General features: G+C 55.5%; 2 protein-coding genes across 2 annotated transcripts; one reads left to right on the top strand and one right to left on the bottom strand.

Annotated features, from left to right (window-relative positions):
- Window positions 1-1,512: 1,512 nt before the first annotated feature.
- Window positions 1,513-2,971, top strand: LOC119324641 (aspartic proteinase nepenthesin-1-like). Its single transcript, XM_037598412.1, has one exon. The coding sequence runs from the start codon at window positions 1,553-1,555 to the stop codon at window positions 2,822-2,824; it is 1,272 nt and encodes a 423-aa protein (XP_037454309.1). The 5' UTR covers window positions 1,513-1,552; the 3' UTR covers window positions 2,825-2,971.
- A 7,182-nt stretch (window positions 2,972-10,153) lies between these two features.
- On the bottom strand, window positions 10,154-12,928 carry LOC119322868 (subtilisin-like protease SBT1.4). Its single transcript, XM_037596405.1, has one exon. It carries the CDS (start codon window positions 12,637-12,639, stop codon window positions 10,297-10,299), a length of 2,343 nt encoding a protein of 780 aa, XP_037452302.1. The 5' UTR covers window positions 12,640-12,928; the 3' UTR covers window positions 10,154-10,296.
- Between the last annotated feature and the right edge of the window lie 4,549 nt (window positions 12,929-17,477).

Raw genomic sequence — 17,477 nt, 5'->3', positions numbered from 1 at the left:
CGCTTTGTGACTTATATCCAGACCTTTTTAGCATTGCTAATTATCCGAACGATACGATTGCCCAGTATAAGACTAGGTTGGTAGGGGCTTGTTCAGGCGAAGGTTGAATGCTGACTTGACTCGCCAGTTTGAGGGGTTACAAGGGGTTGTTGACACTGTCAAACCTTCTGACGAATGTGATGGTTTCGAATGGGGCTTTGGTCCTAAAGGCAGATAGACTACCAAATCAGTGTACGCTTACTTGGAAAAAGACCTTGCTAGGTGCGACTATAGATGGATCTGGAAAGCCAAATTGCCTGTTAAAATCCAGATCTTTTTGTGGCAACTCTTTCAAGATGCTATTCTCACCAGGGATGTGATGAAACGTCGAAACTGGGCTGGTAACCCACGCTGTTCCTTCTGCAACTGCAGGGGAACCTATTTGCACTTGTTTTTCCTTTGCCCTGTTGCTAGGATAGTTTGGCGCACAGTGGGTGCGATGCTTGGAATTGACCTATGCCCCAACAATTTATGTCAGTTTTACTTTTGGTGTTACGCCTTTCTTCCTCATGGAGAGAGACATTTATTGTGGGGCTAGCGGCTGTCTGCTGGGCCATTTGGAACCGCAGAAATCAGGCCATTTTTGAATTCAAGAAATTGTCATCTCCTTTTGAGATTGTCTTCACGGCTTGCACACATTTATCTTACTGGGCAGGTCTGCTGAAAGGCGAAGAACGAGCGGAGCTGGAGCATGGCGCGGCGCTTCTGAAGAGGAACGCTAAGGAGTTGATGAGCCTTTGCGCAACTGCATACACGGGAACCACCCTGGGATGATCAAGGCGTTGTGCCTCTTGTGAGCTCTTTCTTTTGGAACTGGTCGAGCTTGCTTGCGGGTCCTGTTAGTGTTTGTCGTTCGTCTTATTCACCTGCTGCTCTGCCTCTGCGTAGGCTGTGATGTCGTTTTTAGACTTCATTTACTTTAGTGTTGAGATGATTGTGCTCCAGGGTTTGCTTCTCACAGTGGACGTCTCGATTGTGAATGTCTACGGTGGGTTTCCCTGGAGTGCTTGAACTCGCTCTTTCCCTTTTCCTGTTTGTGTACTCTCAGACATGGCTGTATTTCCGTTATTTCTATAATGAAAAGGCGATTAGCCCGGTTCCAAAAAAAAGAAAACACTGACATTGATGTTCTGTTACCGGCGGTTCATGAAGATGCAGTAGCAACGGTGCAACACCACTGACATCAATGTTCTGCTACTGCTCTCTTACCGTTTATGTTCAGTTAGAGGCAGTGACTTCTTTCTTGAGAAATGCTGATCTTGTGCTCTGCCAATGCAGAGGGGAAATGGTGATGACGAGCTGAGGTCTTGGAGAGTTCACAACCCACCAACGCAAACTACTCCCAGTTCACACAAAGATGGCATTATTTTGTTGTTCAAACAGATTTATAGTTGAAACAGATTGTTGTTGAATGGTGGAGTTGCTCTTGCTGTCAAATTAGATTGCTGCTGGTTGATTACAGTAAGCCCTATATCAGACACAAGAACATTATTATGTGTAAGATAGGCACGAAATGAGGATATCATCTACCTTCCTCCTCCTCTTATGCGCCTCGACAACTCTGGCCACGGGCACCGGCGTTCGCATTCAGCTCAAGCATGTCGATGCCGACGCCAACATCACGACCGCGGAGCGGCTGCGCCGCGCCGGCGTGCGCCTCCAGCGGCGCCTTGAGTTACTTAGCGGGGTCGCCGTGCCCTTCACCTCTCGGGGGGTGGGGGACTACATCGCCGAGTTTTCCATCGGCGACCCGCCGCAAGCCGTGCAGGGCGTCATCGACACCAGCAGCGTCCTGGTGTGGACCCAATGCATGACGTGCAGGCCCAACTGCTTCGCCCAGAACCTCGAGTACTACGACTTCTCCCTGTCGAGCACCGGCAGAGCCGTCCCCTGCAACAGCTCCCTGTGCGCCGACGACAACGCGTACGAGAAGCAGCGGTGCGCGGGCGGCCACGGCGGCACGTGTACTGTCCGGGCGAGCTACGGCGAAGCGGGCATCGCTGGGGTGCTGCGCAGAGAGAGGTTCACTTTCGGGACGACCACGGCCAACATCGCCTTCGGCTGCATCACGGAGACAAACAACTCCGTGCAGATGGCGCTCGACGGCGCGTCGGGCCTCATCGGCCTGGGTTACGGCGACCTGTCGCTCGTCACCCAGCTTGGGGCCACCCGGTTTTCGTACTGCCTCACCCGGTTCTTCGGTGGCAAGGTCAGCTCGAGCACCCTCTTCATCGGCCCGTCGGCCGGGCTGAGCGGCGACACGCCGGTGACGTCCGTCACGTACCAAAATCTCGGCGTTCCTTTCTCTTCGTTCTACTACCTGCTCGTGTCCGGCATGTCGGTCGGCAGAGCTTGGCTGAACATCCCATTTCCGGCGATGGGCGTGATCGTCGACTCCAACTTCCCGTTCATGTCCCTCGTCGACGTGGCCTACAAGGAGCTCATTCAAGAGGTGTCGCGGCAGCTGGGAGGTCGCCTGGTGGCGTCGCCAGTGGACTGGCTGGAGCTGTGCGTGGCCGGAGCGGACGTCCGCAGGCTTGCGCCGCCGATGGTTCTTCATTTCCAAGATGGCGGCGAGGATTTGACGATCCCAGCGGAGAATATGTGGGCGCCCATGGACCGGGAGTCGACGTCGTGTATGATGGTCATCAACTCGGCGACCCTGGAGCCGCCCATGAACCGAACCACCATTATCGGCAGCTATATGCAGCAGGATATGCATGTGCTGTACGATCTTGAGAACCACCAGATATCTTTCCAGAAAGCAGACTGCAACACTATCTGATTACCTCTGCACTGTGTACTAGTATATCTCTGGAATTAAATAAGGATAGCTACAGTATAATACTTATCTTTACTGTTTACAGCAGCGGTGTAACAACGTGGTTATGTAACAGAATATATCTTACTACGGTTTTGCATATCATATATACGAGGATCTGTCGTGTGTAATAACATTCTGGTTCAACGAAATACTCCAACCGTTTCATAACGTGGCGCGTATAGTTTGTTTTCAGAAGTCAAACTTTGCGAACTTTGACCATATGTTTAGAGAGAAAAATATTTTCATTTAGAATATCAAATACATAACATCGGATACACCCTGAGTAAATTTTTCATATTTTGTATGTTTGTCATTGTAGATGTGCATAGTTTTCTCCCTAAACCTGGTCAAAGTTCGATCAAGTGCTTGTAGTCATCGTTAGATGGTCTATAGATTTAGATGTAATTTTTATTATTTCTAGTGTTCATTGAACTGCCATGAAAAATTATGCTATATTGACTTGTCAAAAAATAAATACGTACTACATTACGGAACAGATGGAGTATATCTCATTCAAAGATAAATGTTCAATTGTCTATTTCTTGTAAATATAAGGGACTAATTTGATTAATAGAGCTCAGTGGTTCCTTCTAATAACATTGCGTCATCGAAACGCACCGCAATGGACTGACGACCAGAAAGATTGAGATATGGGGAAAACGGTCGACTAAGATCTTCTCTCGAAATAGGCTTTCGCCCCACTTTCTAAATAAACCAAACATCATACAATCAAGTACTACGACACATAGCAAATACGACGGCTGGGGCAACAGCACAATCACGCCCAAAAAAGCATAAAAGAAAAGTACCCTGAAAATTTTGCTAGTTGTCCTCTATGATGACATTTTTAATTATTTTTTGTATTTTTTTTGTGTATGATTGTTTTAACAAGTATAACAGTGCAATTTTATCATCCAATCCGTGGCAATTTTTATATATTTACATCAGCTTTTCTATATGAATTTTCTATATTTGTGTGTGATTTTTACTGTTGGTTTTTTTTCATAGTTTTTAGTTGGTTTTCTGGTTTTAGTGTTTTTAATACCAAAATGGGCGTAAATGTCATATTGCGTTAATTAATCTGAGAACTAAGTCGATCAAAGTGGAGCACCTTGCAGCCGCCGCCTCCTCCTTCTCCTCCACAAAAAGCTAGGGTTTTGCCTCCCGCCGCCGTCGTCGCAGGTCCGCCTCCTCTCCGATGGCCTTAGGGCCATGGGGGCGCAGTGGATCTCGGCAAGGGTCGGCGGGAGGGCTCCGTTTTTAATCGTTTCTTTCAGTTTTGCTAGGGTTTGTGTCCTGGTTAGGAAGACGAGACGGCGGCGGCTCCCTGAAGATGGAATAAAGGTCTCCCTGCCTAGCCCCCGTTTCGGCGATGCGTCTAGCATCGTTGGTGGGCGTGTGGAGGTGTGTCTCCGGCGGATCTATCTTTGGTGGATTTGCTCGAATCTCGTCGTTGTTCGTTTACGTTCATGTGTCTTCGGATTGGATTTTTCTGATCTACGTTATTCTTCATCTGCAGCGGTTGCTGTTCTGGTGCGCTGGTCCTACGGGGCCTTAGCACGACTGTCTACTACAACAAGTTGTGCCCGACTCCGGCGATGGAGGGGCGATGACGGCGGCGCGCCTTCGGCTCGCTTCAGTATTGATAGTTGTCGCTAGGTGGTCTACGGATCTGGATGTAATTTCTATTATTTCTAGTATTCGTTGTACTGCCATGATTGAAGATGGATAGATCGAAAAATTTCTCGCAAAAAAAAATACCAAAATGGGCATGTTTGGCATGCTAGCACGAGCGTCAGAAGGGTTCGCGCTGGGAGGCTTTCACTCCGAACGAAATCGTTCGATCGTTTCCCCATGCTCCGGGGAACAATTCATTCGGTTTGGAAAGGGCTCCCACCGAACGTCCTCGTAATATCGGTGTCCTTTTATTTTGGTATGTTTAAATCATGGACATGATAATGCACAACACCTTCTAAAAAAGGATAATACACAACAAATGCTACAATATAAAAAAAGATTTTGTAGAATAATTAAAAAACAGTACGTACCATCTATAGCTTCAGAAACAAGTTGCTTAAATTTTGGCAAGTACTAGACGCGGGTGCGCCGGCCCAATAGTCGGGCCGGTCGTGCCCGAGCCACCCCATTGAATTACACACACCTATCTGATTTTGTCTCTCACGTCATCTTCTTTCTTCCCTCGTCTTCATACTGGTCAACGACAGTGACTTCAGAAGCGCGTCCTCCTTGCTGCAGCTTGTCGCAGGAACAGAAGCCGCCGTTATGGTGCGCTTGGTCGCGACGGCCAGGCCATGCATCGTCTCCGGTGACAGTGCTCGTCGAAGAACCTCTCCCTGCTCTCGATTTAGGTTGCAGATCCGTCATTGATTCGGTTGCTACTTCCCCGTCGGCCAGATGAAATTCCTGTCGTCAATGCTCCATGGTTACAGCGTTCCGGTGTCCAACCCGCCGTCCCCGCTGTCACCGCTCGCCACATGAGTTTCCAGGAACAACGACCACTAGTCGCACCATGGAAGGGACGTAGCAAAAAATATCGCTAGACGTAGCAAAAAGCGACCACGGTTGCAGCAAAAACATCATCGCCGTCGTCGCCTCACAGCTCCGTCATGGATGGATGTATTAAAATATCCTGCCGGTCATAGCAAACAGTGATAACGGTTGCAGCAAAATCAGCGTTGCCGCTATCGCGAGTTGCACCACCCCGTGCACCACCACTCAGCTCCCGTCGCCGCCGCTTGCCATCATTAGTTCGTCGTTCCTCGGTTGAAGCTTTTCAAAAGACATGTAGCAGCTATCTCATGACCGGTTGTAGCTTTTCAGTTTCCGCGGTGGCCGCCCACAACTTTTCCGTCTCTGTTTGAAGCTTTATTAGAAGTCGGTGGTAGCTTCATCAGACAACGGCTGTAGCATTTTTCTGTACTATTTGCAGCTCCTCCTGCGCCATTTGCAGCCTCCACTCTTTCTCCGATTCCAGCAAAAAAAGGTTGGTCGTAGCATTTTGTATCACTGGTTGCAGCTCCATCGAGTGTTGGTGGCAGCTCCACCACCATCGATTTGGTGGTTCCAGCAATAAAGAAGCCATGTGTAGCATTTTTGTAGAGCTGGTTGCAGCTCCGACGATTGCCGGTTGCAGCTCGTTTGCAGGAATATGAGGGTACGCATGGGACTAAGAGGGAAGAAAGGGGAGGGAGGATGCACTAGTTGTCGACGTCTTCTCCGCCCGCCGTGGCTCGCCCTATAAGCAAGGCCTCGTTCATGCCGGTGTGCTGCGTGTGAGCCGCACAGAGGAACCGAGTGGTTGCAACTAGTGCATGTCGTGAGGTAGAAGAAAGAGGAGGTGGAAAACGGTTCGTGGATGAAAGAGGGGAGCCTGAGAGCATCTCCAGCCGTTGCCCCCCCAGGGGGCGCCTAAAATCGCCGCCTGGGGGTGACTCGGCGAAAAAAAGGGGTCTGGGGGCGAGTTGGCCCCCAACCGCCGCCCCCAGGCGCGGGAAAAAATAGGCAAACTTGGGCTGAAACACGTCAATTTTCAGCAAACTTGGGCTTTTATATTCGCAAACTTGGGCTAAAACACGCAATTACATATAAAATCTAATAAAAAAACTTGCTGAAGGCCGAGAAGTCGCCGTCGTCGCCGTCATCGTCGGCCTTCTCCTCCTTGACTCGGGCGCCCCTGCTGGACCCCTCCCCGGCTGGTGGCGGCGGCGGCGGCGCGTCGTCGTCGTCGTCGCTGTCGTCGATATTGACGACTCCGCCTTCGTCGCGCCTCGGCGGCGCTGCGCGAAGCGCTGCAGAGCGGTGCGCTGGCGCTCCCTCGCCATCTTCAGGGAGTCCTGGCGTGCCCATTCAAGGGTCGCGTCGTCGTCGAGCTTGACCTCGTCGTGTTCCGTCTTCACCGGCGCCAGCCCCGACTCCGTCTTCACCGGCGCGAGACCCGGCTCCGTCTTCGGCTTGACGAAGCGCGGGGGAGGAGCCGACGAGGAGGCACGCCGTCCGCCCTCGCTGATGACGATGCCGGCGCTGTTGGGGAACGTAGCAGAAATTCAAAAATTTTCCTACGAATCACCAAGATCTATCTATGGAGAGACCAGCAACGAGTAGAAAGGAGAGTGCATCTACATACCCTTGTAGATCGCTAAGCGGAAGCGTTCAAGTGAACGGGGTTGATGGAGTCGTACTCGTCGTGATTCAGATCACCGATGATCAAGTGCCGAACGGACGGCACCTCCGCGTTCAACACACGTACAGCCCGGTGACGTCTCCCACGCCTTGATCCAGCAAGGAGAGAGGGAGAGGTTGAGGAAGACTCCATCCAGCAGCAGCACAACGGCGTGGTGGTGGTGGAGGAGCGTGGCAATCCTGCAGGGCTTCGCCAAGCACCTACGGGAGAGGAGGAGGTGTCACGGGAGGGAGGGAGGCGCCAAGGGCTCAGGTATGGATGCCCTCCCTTCCCTCCACTATATATAGGGGCGGGGGAGAGGGGGGAGGCGCAGCCTTGCCCCCTACTCCAAGAAAGGGGTGCGGCCAAGAGGGGGGGAGGAGTCCATCCTCCCCAAGGCACCTCGGAGGTGCCTTCCCCCTCGAGGACTCTTCCCTCTAGGGTTCCCTAGGCGCATGGGCCTCTTGGGGCTGGTGCCCTTGGCCCATGTAGGCCAAGGCGCACCCCCTACAGCCCATGTGGCCCCCCGGGGCAGGTGGCCCCACCCGGTGGGCCCCCGGGACCCTTCCGGTGGTCCCGGTACAATACCGATGACCCCGAAACTTGTCCCGATGGCCGAAACAGGACTTCCTATATATAAATCTTTACCTCCGGACCATTCCGGAACTCCTCGTGACGTCCGGGATCTCATCCGGGACTCCGAACAACATTCGGTAACCACATACAAGCTTCCTTTATAACCCTAGCGTCATCGAACCTTAAGTGTGTAGACCCTACGGGTTCGGGAGACATGTAGACATGACCGAGACATTCTCCGGTCAATAACCAACAGCGGGATCTGGATACCCATGTTGGCTCCCACATGTTCCACGATGATCTCATCGGATGAACCACGATGTCAAGGACTCAATCGATCCCGTATACAATTCCCTTTGTCTAGCGGTATTTTACTTGCCCGAGATTCGATCGTCGGTATCCAATACCTTGTTCAATCTCGTTACCGGCAAGTCACTTTACTCGTTCCGTAACACATCATCCCGTGATCAACTCCTTGGTCACATTGCGCATATGATGATGTCCTACCGAGTGGGCCCAGAGATACCTCTCCGTTTACACGGAGTGACAAATCCCAGTCTCGATCCGCATAAAACAATAGATACTTTCGGAGATACCTGTAGTGCACCTTTATAGTCACCCAGTTACGTTGTGACGTTTGATACACCCAAAGCACTCCTACAGTATCCAGGAGTTACACGATCTCATGGTCAAAGGAAGAGATACTTGACATTGGCAAAGCTCTAGCAAATGAACTACACGATCTTTGTGCTATGCTTAGGATTGGGTCTTGTCCATCACATCATTCTCCTAATGATGTGATCCCGTTATCAACGACATCCAATGTCCATAGCCAGGAAACCATGACTATCTGTTGATCACAACGAGCTAGTCAACTAGAGGCTCACTAGGGACATATTGTGGTCTATGTATTCACACGTGTATTACGATTTCCGGATAATACAGTTATAGCATGAATAAAAGACAATTATCATGAACAAGGAAATATAATAATAATACTTTTATTATTGCCTCTAGGGCATATTTCCAACAGGCGCTGCGTGTGCGCCCGCCGAGCGGCATCTCCGCCGCGGGCTCGGCCTTGACGCCGAGTAGCGTCGGAGTGCCGGAGGATTGGGAGGAAGAACGCGACGAGGAAGAAGAGGAGGAGGAGCCGAACCTCCTTGGTGCCCATTGCCCGTCGCGTCGGCGGTGCGCCGGGGCGGCCGTCCTCGCCCGGGGGTACGCCAACGGTGGGTTGTTACCGCCCTTGAGGTGCGTCAGCACGCCGTCGAGGGTGCGGCCGGGGACGCCCCACCAGAGGTGGCGCCCCTCGTTGTTCTTCAGGCTGCCGACTACCGGCGCCCCGTTGGTGGACGCCAGCCGCTGCTGCTGGCGGCGCTCGAAGTACGCCGCCCAAGCCGCGTGGTTGTCGGCGACGTACTGGGGGAGGGAGAGCTCGGGATCGGTGAGGGAGGTGCGCGCGATCTCGACCTCGTCGGCGAAGTAGGATGGCTTGGTGACGGCATCGGGCAACGGGGGAATGGGCACTCCCCCATTGCTGAGCCTTCAGCCCGTCGGCCCGGCGCGTATGTCCGGCGGCGCCGGGATGTTCGCCTGGAACAGGAGCCAGGACTCCTGTTCGCGGAGCGAACGGCGGCCGAAGCCGTTGGCCGCCGCCTCGTCTCCGGGGAAACACTCGGCCATCGGGAAGAGGAGTGGCTGGGGAGAAGAGATCGGCGGGAGAGGGAGGGCTGGGGTGGGGAGAAGAGCTCGGCGGCGACGCTCGGGAGAGGTGGAGAGGTGGCGCTCAACGCAAGCGAGCGAGGCCCATATATAGCCGCGCCGCGTTCGTGTGTGCGCGTCCGAGGGAGGGGAGGCGTCGGCGCGCCGCCCCGTGACGCGCCGCCCGTGAGGAATCAATGGCAAAGCTGACCGGCGGCAGCCCTGCCATTGATTCCCCACGGGAAACCGAGACGTTGGGAGAAGACGAGGCGGGCGGTGTTGCGGACGCGGCTGGCCCACGGCGCTTTCGCGCCAAAAACGATTCGCCCGGCGCCCCCGAGCGCCCCCCAGTGCGCCGGGTTCGAGTTGGATCCGCCGACGCCAATTTCGGCCCGAGCCGGCGGAAAATGGGCCCCTGGGGACGTGACTGGGCCGATTTTTTAGCGCCGGCGACCGAAAAATCGCCTGGGGGGCCTTGTTGGGGGCGCGGCTGAAGATGCTCTGAGCCACTCACGATCCGGATTGATCGCAAGGCCCACGTGTGCCCGACGCAAGTTTCGGCCACTGCGCCGGGTGGAAACGTTTCCCTTCAAATTTTTACATGCAAGCTGATGTGGAAATTATGATGGGTAATAGAGGTATGAAGGTGCCCACCGCGGTTGAATTAGGGGGTAGTATTTTGGAAAGTTAAATAAAACGTTTGAAAAAAATCTTTATTAAGATGGCCGAAAAGGGGGTGAAGCATCGGAAACAAGTTCATAAACACCCACCATGGAATTTGGTCCAAGTATGAAGAAAGTGGAGTATATCGTCCTGTGCACCCTGGTGCGGAGCGGAATAAATAGTACTGTAACATCCAGCACGAGATAATATTATGATCCAAGATAAATTATTCCAGAGTTAATAATGGAGTGAACATTCACAGGCGCGCGCAGAGTAAACCTCGTGTGACACCAGCATCCCTACAACATCTCTACATGGACGCCGCTCCGGCGCTCTCCGGCCATGTCACGGCGATGGGGCTCGTGACATTGTGCTTGCCGTCGCTCCACGTGACCGACCCGAACGAGTACTTGGCGTCCACGATCACCGGGTTGCCGGACACGGCCAGGGTGATCTCGTACGCCAGGCTCCGGTGCTCCTCGTCGAACACCAGCTTGGCCGGCGTCACCTTGGCGTCCACGCCGGCGGGGCTCTCCACCTTGGCCTCGTAGACCGCGTTCGCGTCGCCGCCGACGTTGCGTACCACCCGGTGGTAGGTCACCGAGTCCTTGTACGACGAGAAGACGGCCGCGAAGGCCGGGTAGTTGAGGTCGCCGGAGCGGGCGGGCTTCTTCGAGCAGTCGGCCACGGAGCCGTCCCTGGTGAAGACGGCGATCTGGGACGGCGTGTAGCCCAGCGCGCAGAGGAAGCCGATGTAGTCGGCGGTGTCCGCGTCGTACACCAGGCCGGGGTCGAGCGCGCCGTTGGGGTCCACGTGCCCGGCGCCGCGCACGAACGGCGTGGACTCTGTGCCGGTGGCCAGGTCCTTGATGATCTCGCCGGAGTTGTCCAGGTTGTACGCCGTGGTCATGAGCGCCGACTTGACCGCCGCGGGGCTCCACTCCGGGTGCGCCTGCCGGAGCAGCGCCGCGAGGCCGCTCACGTGCGGGCACGACATGGACGTCCCGGAGATGATGTTGAACGGGACGCGCCTCGGGTCGATGTCGAGGTCGGTCGGGGAGGCCTCGCCGGTCCAGGCCGCGAGTATGTTGACGCCGGGGGCCGTGACGTCGGGCTTGAGGATCTCCGCCGCGCGGGAGTTTGGGCCGCGGCTCGAAAACGACGCGACGCGGGGCGCGGACGGCGACTTCCCGATGACCGTGCCGTGGAAGACGATGGTCGCCGTCGGGGACGGGTCTGTCTTGACGTAGTGCCTGATCTTGTCGCCGAACTTCTGCCCCACCATTGTCGACGGGATGAGGTGGGGGTCGGCGATGAGCTCCTCGCCGCTCTCCTCCGTGTTGGCGAGAATCATGCCGATTCCGCCGGCCTTCCCGACGGCCGCACCCTTCTCGACACGCGCGTTGACTCCGCGCTCACAAAGGACCATCTTTCCGGCGACCTTGTCCTTGTCAAGCTCGCCGATGAGGCAAAGCCGGGAGCCACAGTCCGCGGCGTACACGAGGGGCAGCTTCGTGGAGTTTAAGGGATCCCCGGCGTACAGTGACACGCCGCCGTACACGCTGCCGTCGCCGAGCACCGCGTCGGCGGGGAACTCACGGTCGACGGTGGACGCGCCGACGGTCAGTATCCACGGCGCGATGTTGCTCGCGGTGTACTCTCCGGGGCCGGAGTTGCCCGCGGAGGCGGAGACGACGATGCCCTTCTTCACTGCACCGAAGGCGCCGATGGCGATGGAGTCCTGGTAGAAGTCGGCGGCGTAGCTGGAGCCGACGGAGAGGGAGATGACGTTGACGCCGTCGCCGACGGCCTCGTCGAACGCCGCGAGTATGTCGGAGTCCAAGCAGCCGCCCTTCCAGCAGATCTTGTACGCGGCGATGCGCGCGCCGGGGGCCATGCCGACGGCCCTCCCGCGCGCGTACTGGTAGAACCCGGCGCCATCCACCGGCGAGCCGGCGGCCGTGGACGCGGTGTGGGTGCCGTGGCCCTCCGTGTCCAGCGGCGACTTGGACTCGAGCGTCTCGTTGATGGGGTGCCCGAGGGCCTCCTCATAGCCCTTGTAAAAGAACTTGGCGCCGATGAGCTTGCTGTTGCAGAAGGCAGAGGCGTTGAACTTGGCAGCCGAGACGCAGCCGCCGGAGAAGGAGGAGGGCGGGGGGCCGAGCCCTTCGCCGACGGGCTTGAAGGAGCTGCGGTTGAGCGGGTAGATCCCGGTGTCGAGCACGCCCACGACGACGTCCGACACGGCGCCGGACGCGGCGGGGAGCAGCCCGGCCGCGCCATTGAGGTGGAGGAACTCCGGGGTGTGGGTGGTGTGGAGCTGGCGCGCCTCGTCGCGGTGCACGGCAAGCACGCCCGGCTGGGCCGCGACGTGCGCCGCCTGCGCCTCCGTCAGCCGCGCGGCCACGCCCGTGGCGGCGCGCGCGTAGGTGTAGAGCAGCCGCGGCCGCGGGGCGCTCAGGCGGCGCGGGAGGCCGAGGAGGGGGCCGAGCAGCGCGTTGCGGCCGCCGCGCGCGGGGGACAGGGACAGCGCCGGGTGGTCGGGCGCGAGGTGCAGGATGTACGTGGACTGCGGCGCCGCGTCTGCCACAGCGGCAGCGGCGACGAAGAGCAGGACGAGGCACGGGAGGAGTAGCTGCTTGCGGCTCGCCATGGCCGTGGCGCCGGAGGAGATGGGTTGGTCAATGCGAGGGGATGACGATGGTGACGGGGCTGGTGGTGGTGGGATCCAATCGGCGGCGATTAAAGGGAGGGAGGCGGGCCAGAGGTGTGGAGGGTGGGGGTGTGCGGTCGTGTGGATCTTGGATTCGCGGCTCAGCTCCGGATTGGGGTTGGAGATCTTGTGGTGGCGTGGCAGAGTATGGTTTGGTTTTCCGTGGAGATTCTGGTGCCTATCGTGGACTCTGTTTGCTCGGCCGTGCGTGCTCCAGCATGCCGGCGATACGGGGCCTTTTATAATGCAAGGGTCGCTCGCTACTGGTGCTGGACTCTGTAGAGGCAGCAGTTGCGTGCGTGTTTTGTTGAGCACAGGTGGACGCACCGAGGTCGGGAGAGTGGTGATTTGTGTTAGACAAAACCGCAGATTCCCCGGGTGATGGCGATAGGCCAACTTACTTTATTACTAACAGTCTTGCTATCTCTCCCGTAAGAAAGACAGTCTTGCTAACTCTCGATCAACTAAGACTTCGTTAAAAGTCTCGATTAATGTTAGTGTAAAAAACACTCTTATATTATGGGACGGAAGGAGTATATCCGTGAGATTTTACATTGAGATCCATGAAAACAAATTATTTTCAGCTTTTCTTTTATTTCTTGCATGTTATATGTCACTTGACTGAGACATAGCTGCACCCAATTACAATTATTATGCAACGATCCACTTTGGTGCTAGTGGTGCTAAGAGCATCTACGACCGAGCGATCCATATCCACCCTCGGCCGGCGGTGAGTCCGGTCACTGGTCAAACCTAAAAATGTGACCCAATTGGAGGCAACTCCCAAACGTCCGAGCTGACCCGCAATTCCCATACTCAGCTCATATATGAGCTGATATGGGAGGCCCAGACGCGTCTGGACACCGTTGCCACGTCCGACCAGGCCTACACCATCCCTACCCATGTTCTCATAAAACCACAACCGGACGATCGAACCTTAGTCATCCGCACTCTCTCAACCACTCTACACCACTCCCGTCTTATCTCCTTCCTCACCACGTCGCCTTCCCTCCCTTCCACCATGGTCGGAAGCCGATCCGACATCGGCTCCAAGGAGATTGACTCAGCCAAGCTCACCACGGACTCGTCAAGCTCGTCTGCACCGGACGGAGCAGAACCGCACGGCCCGGTGCATGACACGGATCATCATCAACTCCTCCTTCTCGGACAGCGACACGACGGGCGACGATGCTCTGCCTGCTGCCAATGCCTACATCATGTACAACCGTTGCTCCCGTGACCCCAAGGGGAGGCGCTACGCTACACAAGGAAGTGGTAAACTCCGGCCACCTCCTATGTTTAAGTACTTTTTAATCTTGTATCTTAGTTAAGTTTGAACTCCGACGACCCTTTTGGATGAATTTACGTACGTTAGATTGCCCTATCTATGTCCGATCGCAATGTTTTATAAGTTGTATATGGATCATCTATGTAACATTCATACATTTGTACGGATTTGGTTGTGAACATATGGGGTCGTGGTTGTGGGCATAGACAAAAAGAATGTGCCGGGCTACTGACCGTGGCCGCGTCAGTAGGCGTCTAGGGCACTAAATTAGGCAACCAGGTTGTAGATGCTCTAAGCAACGGGATCGCTTAAAGTGACCGTATGCATCGCCCAAATGCAGAGTCCGGGGGTCATTCTCTTTTTGTAAAAAAAAAGAAGGAACGAGATCGCTGTCGTTGCCATACATATACATAGTGCTAGGCTGATAAGCAATCGGATCACTGTCGCCTGCCATTGATAGTCAAGGCGTGGCTTGGACGAGACGCCGGCCGGCGTCGAGCTCGGACAACCAAACATGTCACACTCGCGGTCAGTCACCGTCGCAGTCTCGCTTTACAGGGCCGGAGCGCCTCGTTGCGCGCACGCTACAGGCTCCACTTCCAGGCCGTCTCATTTAGTAAGCGGGGTGTCGTTCGCAGGAGCACCATCGATCCACAAATATCATTGGTCTGATCGGCTCTATTATTATAGCTAGTACAGGTGAATACAAAAAACAAGTGGACGTGGGTAGCTGGACGCGTTCCGATCCGGTGGCCGTCTCTGCCGCGCTGCGATTGGTGGTGCGAGTGAAGCAAAAGAACCACATACTCGTGTGTGGAACAGATGGATAGAATGTGCCTCGATCTGACGGTGAGTGACCCGGCTAGTTCGTTCTTGTGGTGCTAGCAGTTGCGTTGCGTGCGTGCATTGAGCACAGCACGACGTAACCAAGGCACTACACTATCTAGGAGTAGTGTCCAGTGGTTCGTGTTGGTTACCGTATATGCTAAGCAGTTGATCACTGTCGTCTCGTCCGGACGCCATGGATAGATAGTCAAGGCGGGCGTGGCTTGGACGAAACGCCTCGATCGGCCAAGGGACGAGGAGCTCGTCACAGTCGCAGTCAAGCGGCCGCTGCAGAATGGGAACGCCTGGGAGGGTTGCGCGCACGCCACCGGCTCCGATTCCAGTCAGGCAGGCCATGCGAGTGCGAGCCACATAGGGCGTGTTTGGTTGCCCGCGTGAGGTTCAATCAGACCCGCCCGGAAAGGATTCGGCCTGTTTGGTAGCCCGCATACATTATTGGGTCTGCATCGCACGCTTCTTAAAACACCTCAGGGCCTGGCTTATTGAAAACACACGAATCGGCAGTTTCTTCAGGGCCAGGCCCGAGCGGTGCACGTGGGCGGGCGCGGCTGCACGCGCGCGGCCATGCTTGAGAAGCCGCGTTGCTTCCCGAAGCACCAGCAGTTATTAGCCTCATCGCCCGTCACCGCTCCCTCTCCCCACTCTTCCCCACTCTCCCAATTCTCATCGGCTGCGGCGGATCGGAGCAGAGGAAGAAGACCACCGGACTCCATCACCTGCGGCGGCGGATCGGAGCAGAGGAAAAAGACCACCGGACTCCCCAATGGCGGTAAGCACTTCTACCTCTTCCACATGAACGCTAGATTCGATCCACGGCGGACGGGAATGGGGAATAGATGTAGCTAAGCATAGGGGTAAATCATACTAGTTCATAGCAGTTCATAGTAGTTCATACATAGCAGTTCACACATGCAAGATCGGTAGATTTAGGGATTGGGGGATAGGGGGAATAGGGGAAAGGGGGTACAGAACGGACACCGACTGACCGCGGCGACCGTCACCGGCGTGCGGAGCGGCTGGTCGAGTCGCTGGCCTTCTTCTTCTTCTTCATAACCGTGCGGGCCGACGGATCGTCCTCGTCGTCCTCGGCGGAGTGGAGGTCGATCCGCCAAGTAGGACAGACTGGCTCCGGCGCCCTACCTGGCATGTGCACCGCCTCTTCTTCCTCCTCCTTAGGCTCCCCGCCGATGACCAGCGGCGGCGCGATACCCGTCTCCCAGTATACTGCGGCATGGCGGTCATCAGGAGCAAAGTAGGTCTTGTACTTGCGCCACTTCTTTCTCTGTTTAGGGTCGTCAGAGACGGCCTGATTCATGGCCCAGCGAAGGATGTAAACTGCCATCGCGCCCTTCGCTGGGTCAGGAATCAGCGTCTTCAGCTCATCTTGAGTGGCCTTCGTGAGCACGGCATTGGATTCCTTCTGCATTGCCGGCATGGAGCCGAAGTTCGAGCACACCTCCATGGTGTTCTCGAACTTGGTCCGGTCACCAGCCGTCCACCTGAGGAAGAAGGCCCTCCAGCCAATACCCCAAGGGAAGGGGTTGCCGTTGGAGCTGGAGCTAGAGCTCATGGCGATGGGGAGGAGGAAGGTTGATAGTGAGAGAAGAGAGGGGGTGGGTAAATAGTGGTGGGTAGGGTGAATAAATATAGGAGGGTGGAGAGGAGGAGAAGAGTGACAGTCATGCCGTTTTAACTGCAAGCTCTTGAATTAGCCATGAACTCTGTGCAATGCCTGACTCCATGACTTATGTGCAGATCGAGGATAGCAATGCGATGGGCACGGAGGTGCTCCCGGCCGTTGACAGCAAGGGCAAGTAGCCCTTTCACCCAATGCCTGACGAGGTTGAGCTGCCGCCCACCGCCGAGGAAGACCCGAAGACGCCTGAGGGTGGTGACGACGAGGGCATGAAGGAGCCCCCCAACAACAAGTGCGGCAACTACGGCCACTATCATCAGGAAGGATGGCCCAACTCACTTCTGCAAGGTCATCCTTGCACCGAAGCTTGAGTGCATCCCCATGCCCCTGGACTTCACCAAGCACTTCGTCGCGGTGCCGACGGAGTTCAAGCTCACGAACAACACCCGCTGCTCCTGGAAGGTGACGATCAAGATGATGAACGGCAGGGTGACCCTGGATCAGGGTTGGGCCACCTAAGCAGCCGTTCATCAGATCAAGATCGGCTACATGGTGACGTTCAAGCTCCTCACTCCCGACACCCTCAAGGTCATCATCTTCGACGATGATGGCATTGAGGTCGTCAACAAGTGCGGGAAGCACGACGAAGCCTTCGCCGCCAAGGAGTAGGGCCGGGGCCTCCCTAAGTACTATCGAGTCTGCTATGGTTTATGCGTAGAACTGTTATGAACTGTCGTACTGCTTATATCTGAATTATCTAGTTGATGCTCTGTTTATACTCTGTTGTGTTTATGATGTGTGCTGCAGAAGTGTGGTGGTAACCTCACCAACTAGCCAAAGAGGTTACCACACATCAGGCCTTGCATACAACCAAACACCATGCCTTGGGTTTGTGGACTAACATGCAGGCAACCAAACACCAGGCAGTGTGGTTCAGCCCATGCAGGTAAGAGGACATGCAGGCAACCAAACAACATGCATATGGTGCATTTGAGGCTGCATTTGCAT

This window comes from Triticum dicoccoides, chromosome 6B, assembly GCF_002162155.2.
Source record: "Triticum dicoccoides isolate Atlit2015 ecotype Zavitan chromosome 6B, WEW_v2.0, whole genome shotgun sequence".
NCBI lineage: Eukaryota > Viridiplantae > Streptophyta > Magnoliopsida > Poales > Poaceae > Triticum > Triticum dicoccoides.
This window is presented reverse-complemented; position numbering and strand designations above follow the sequence as displayed.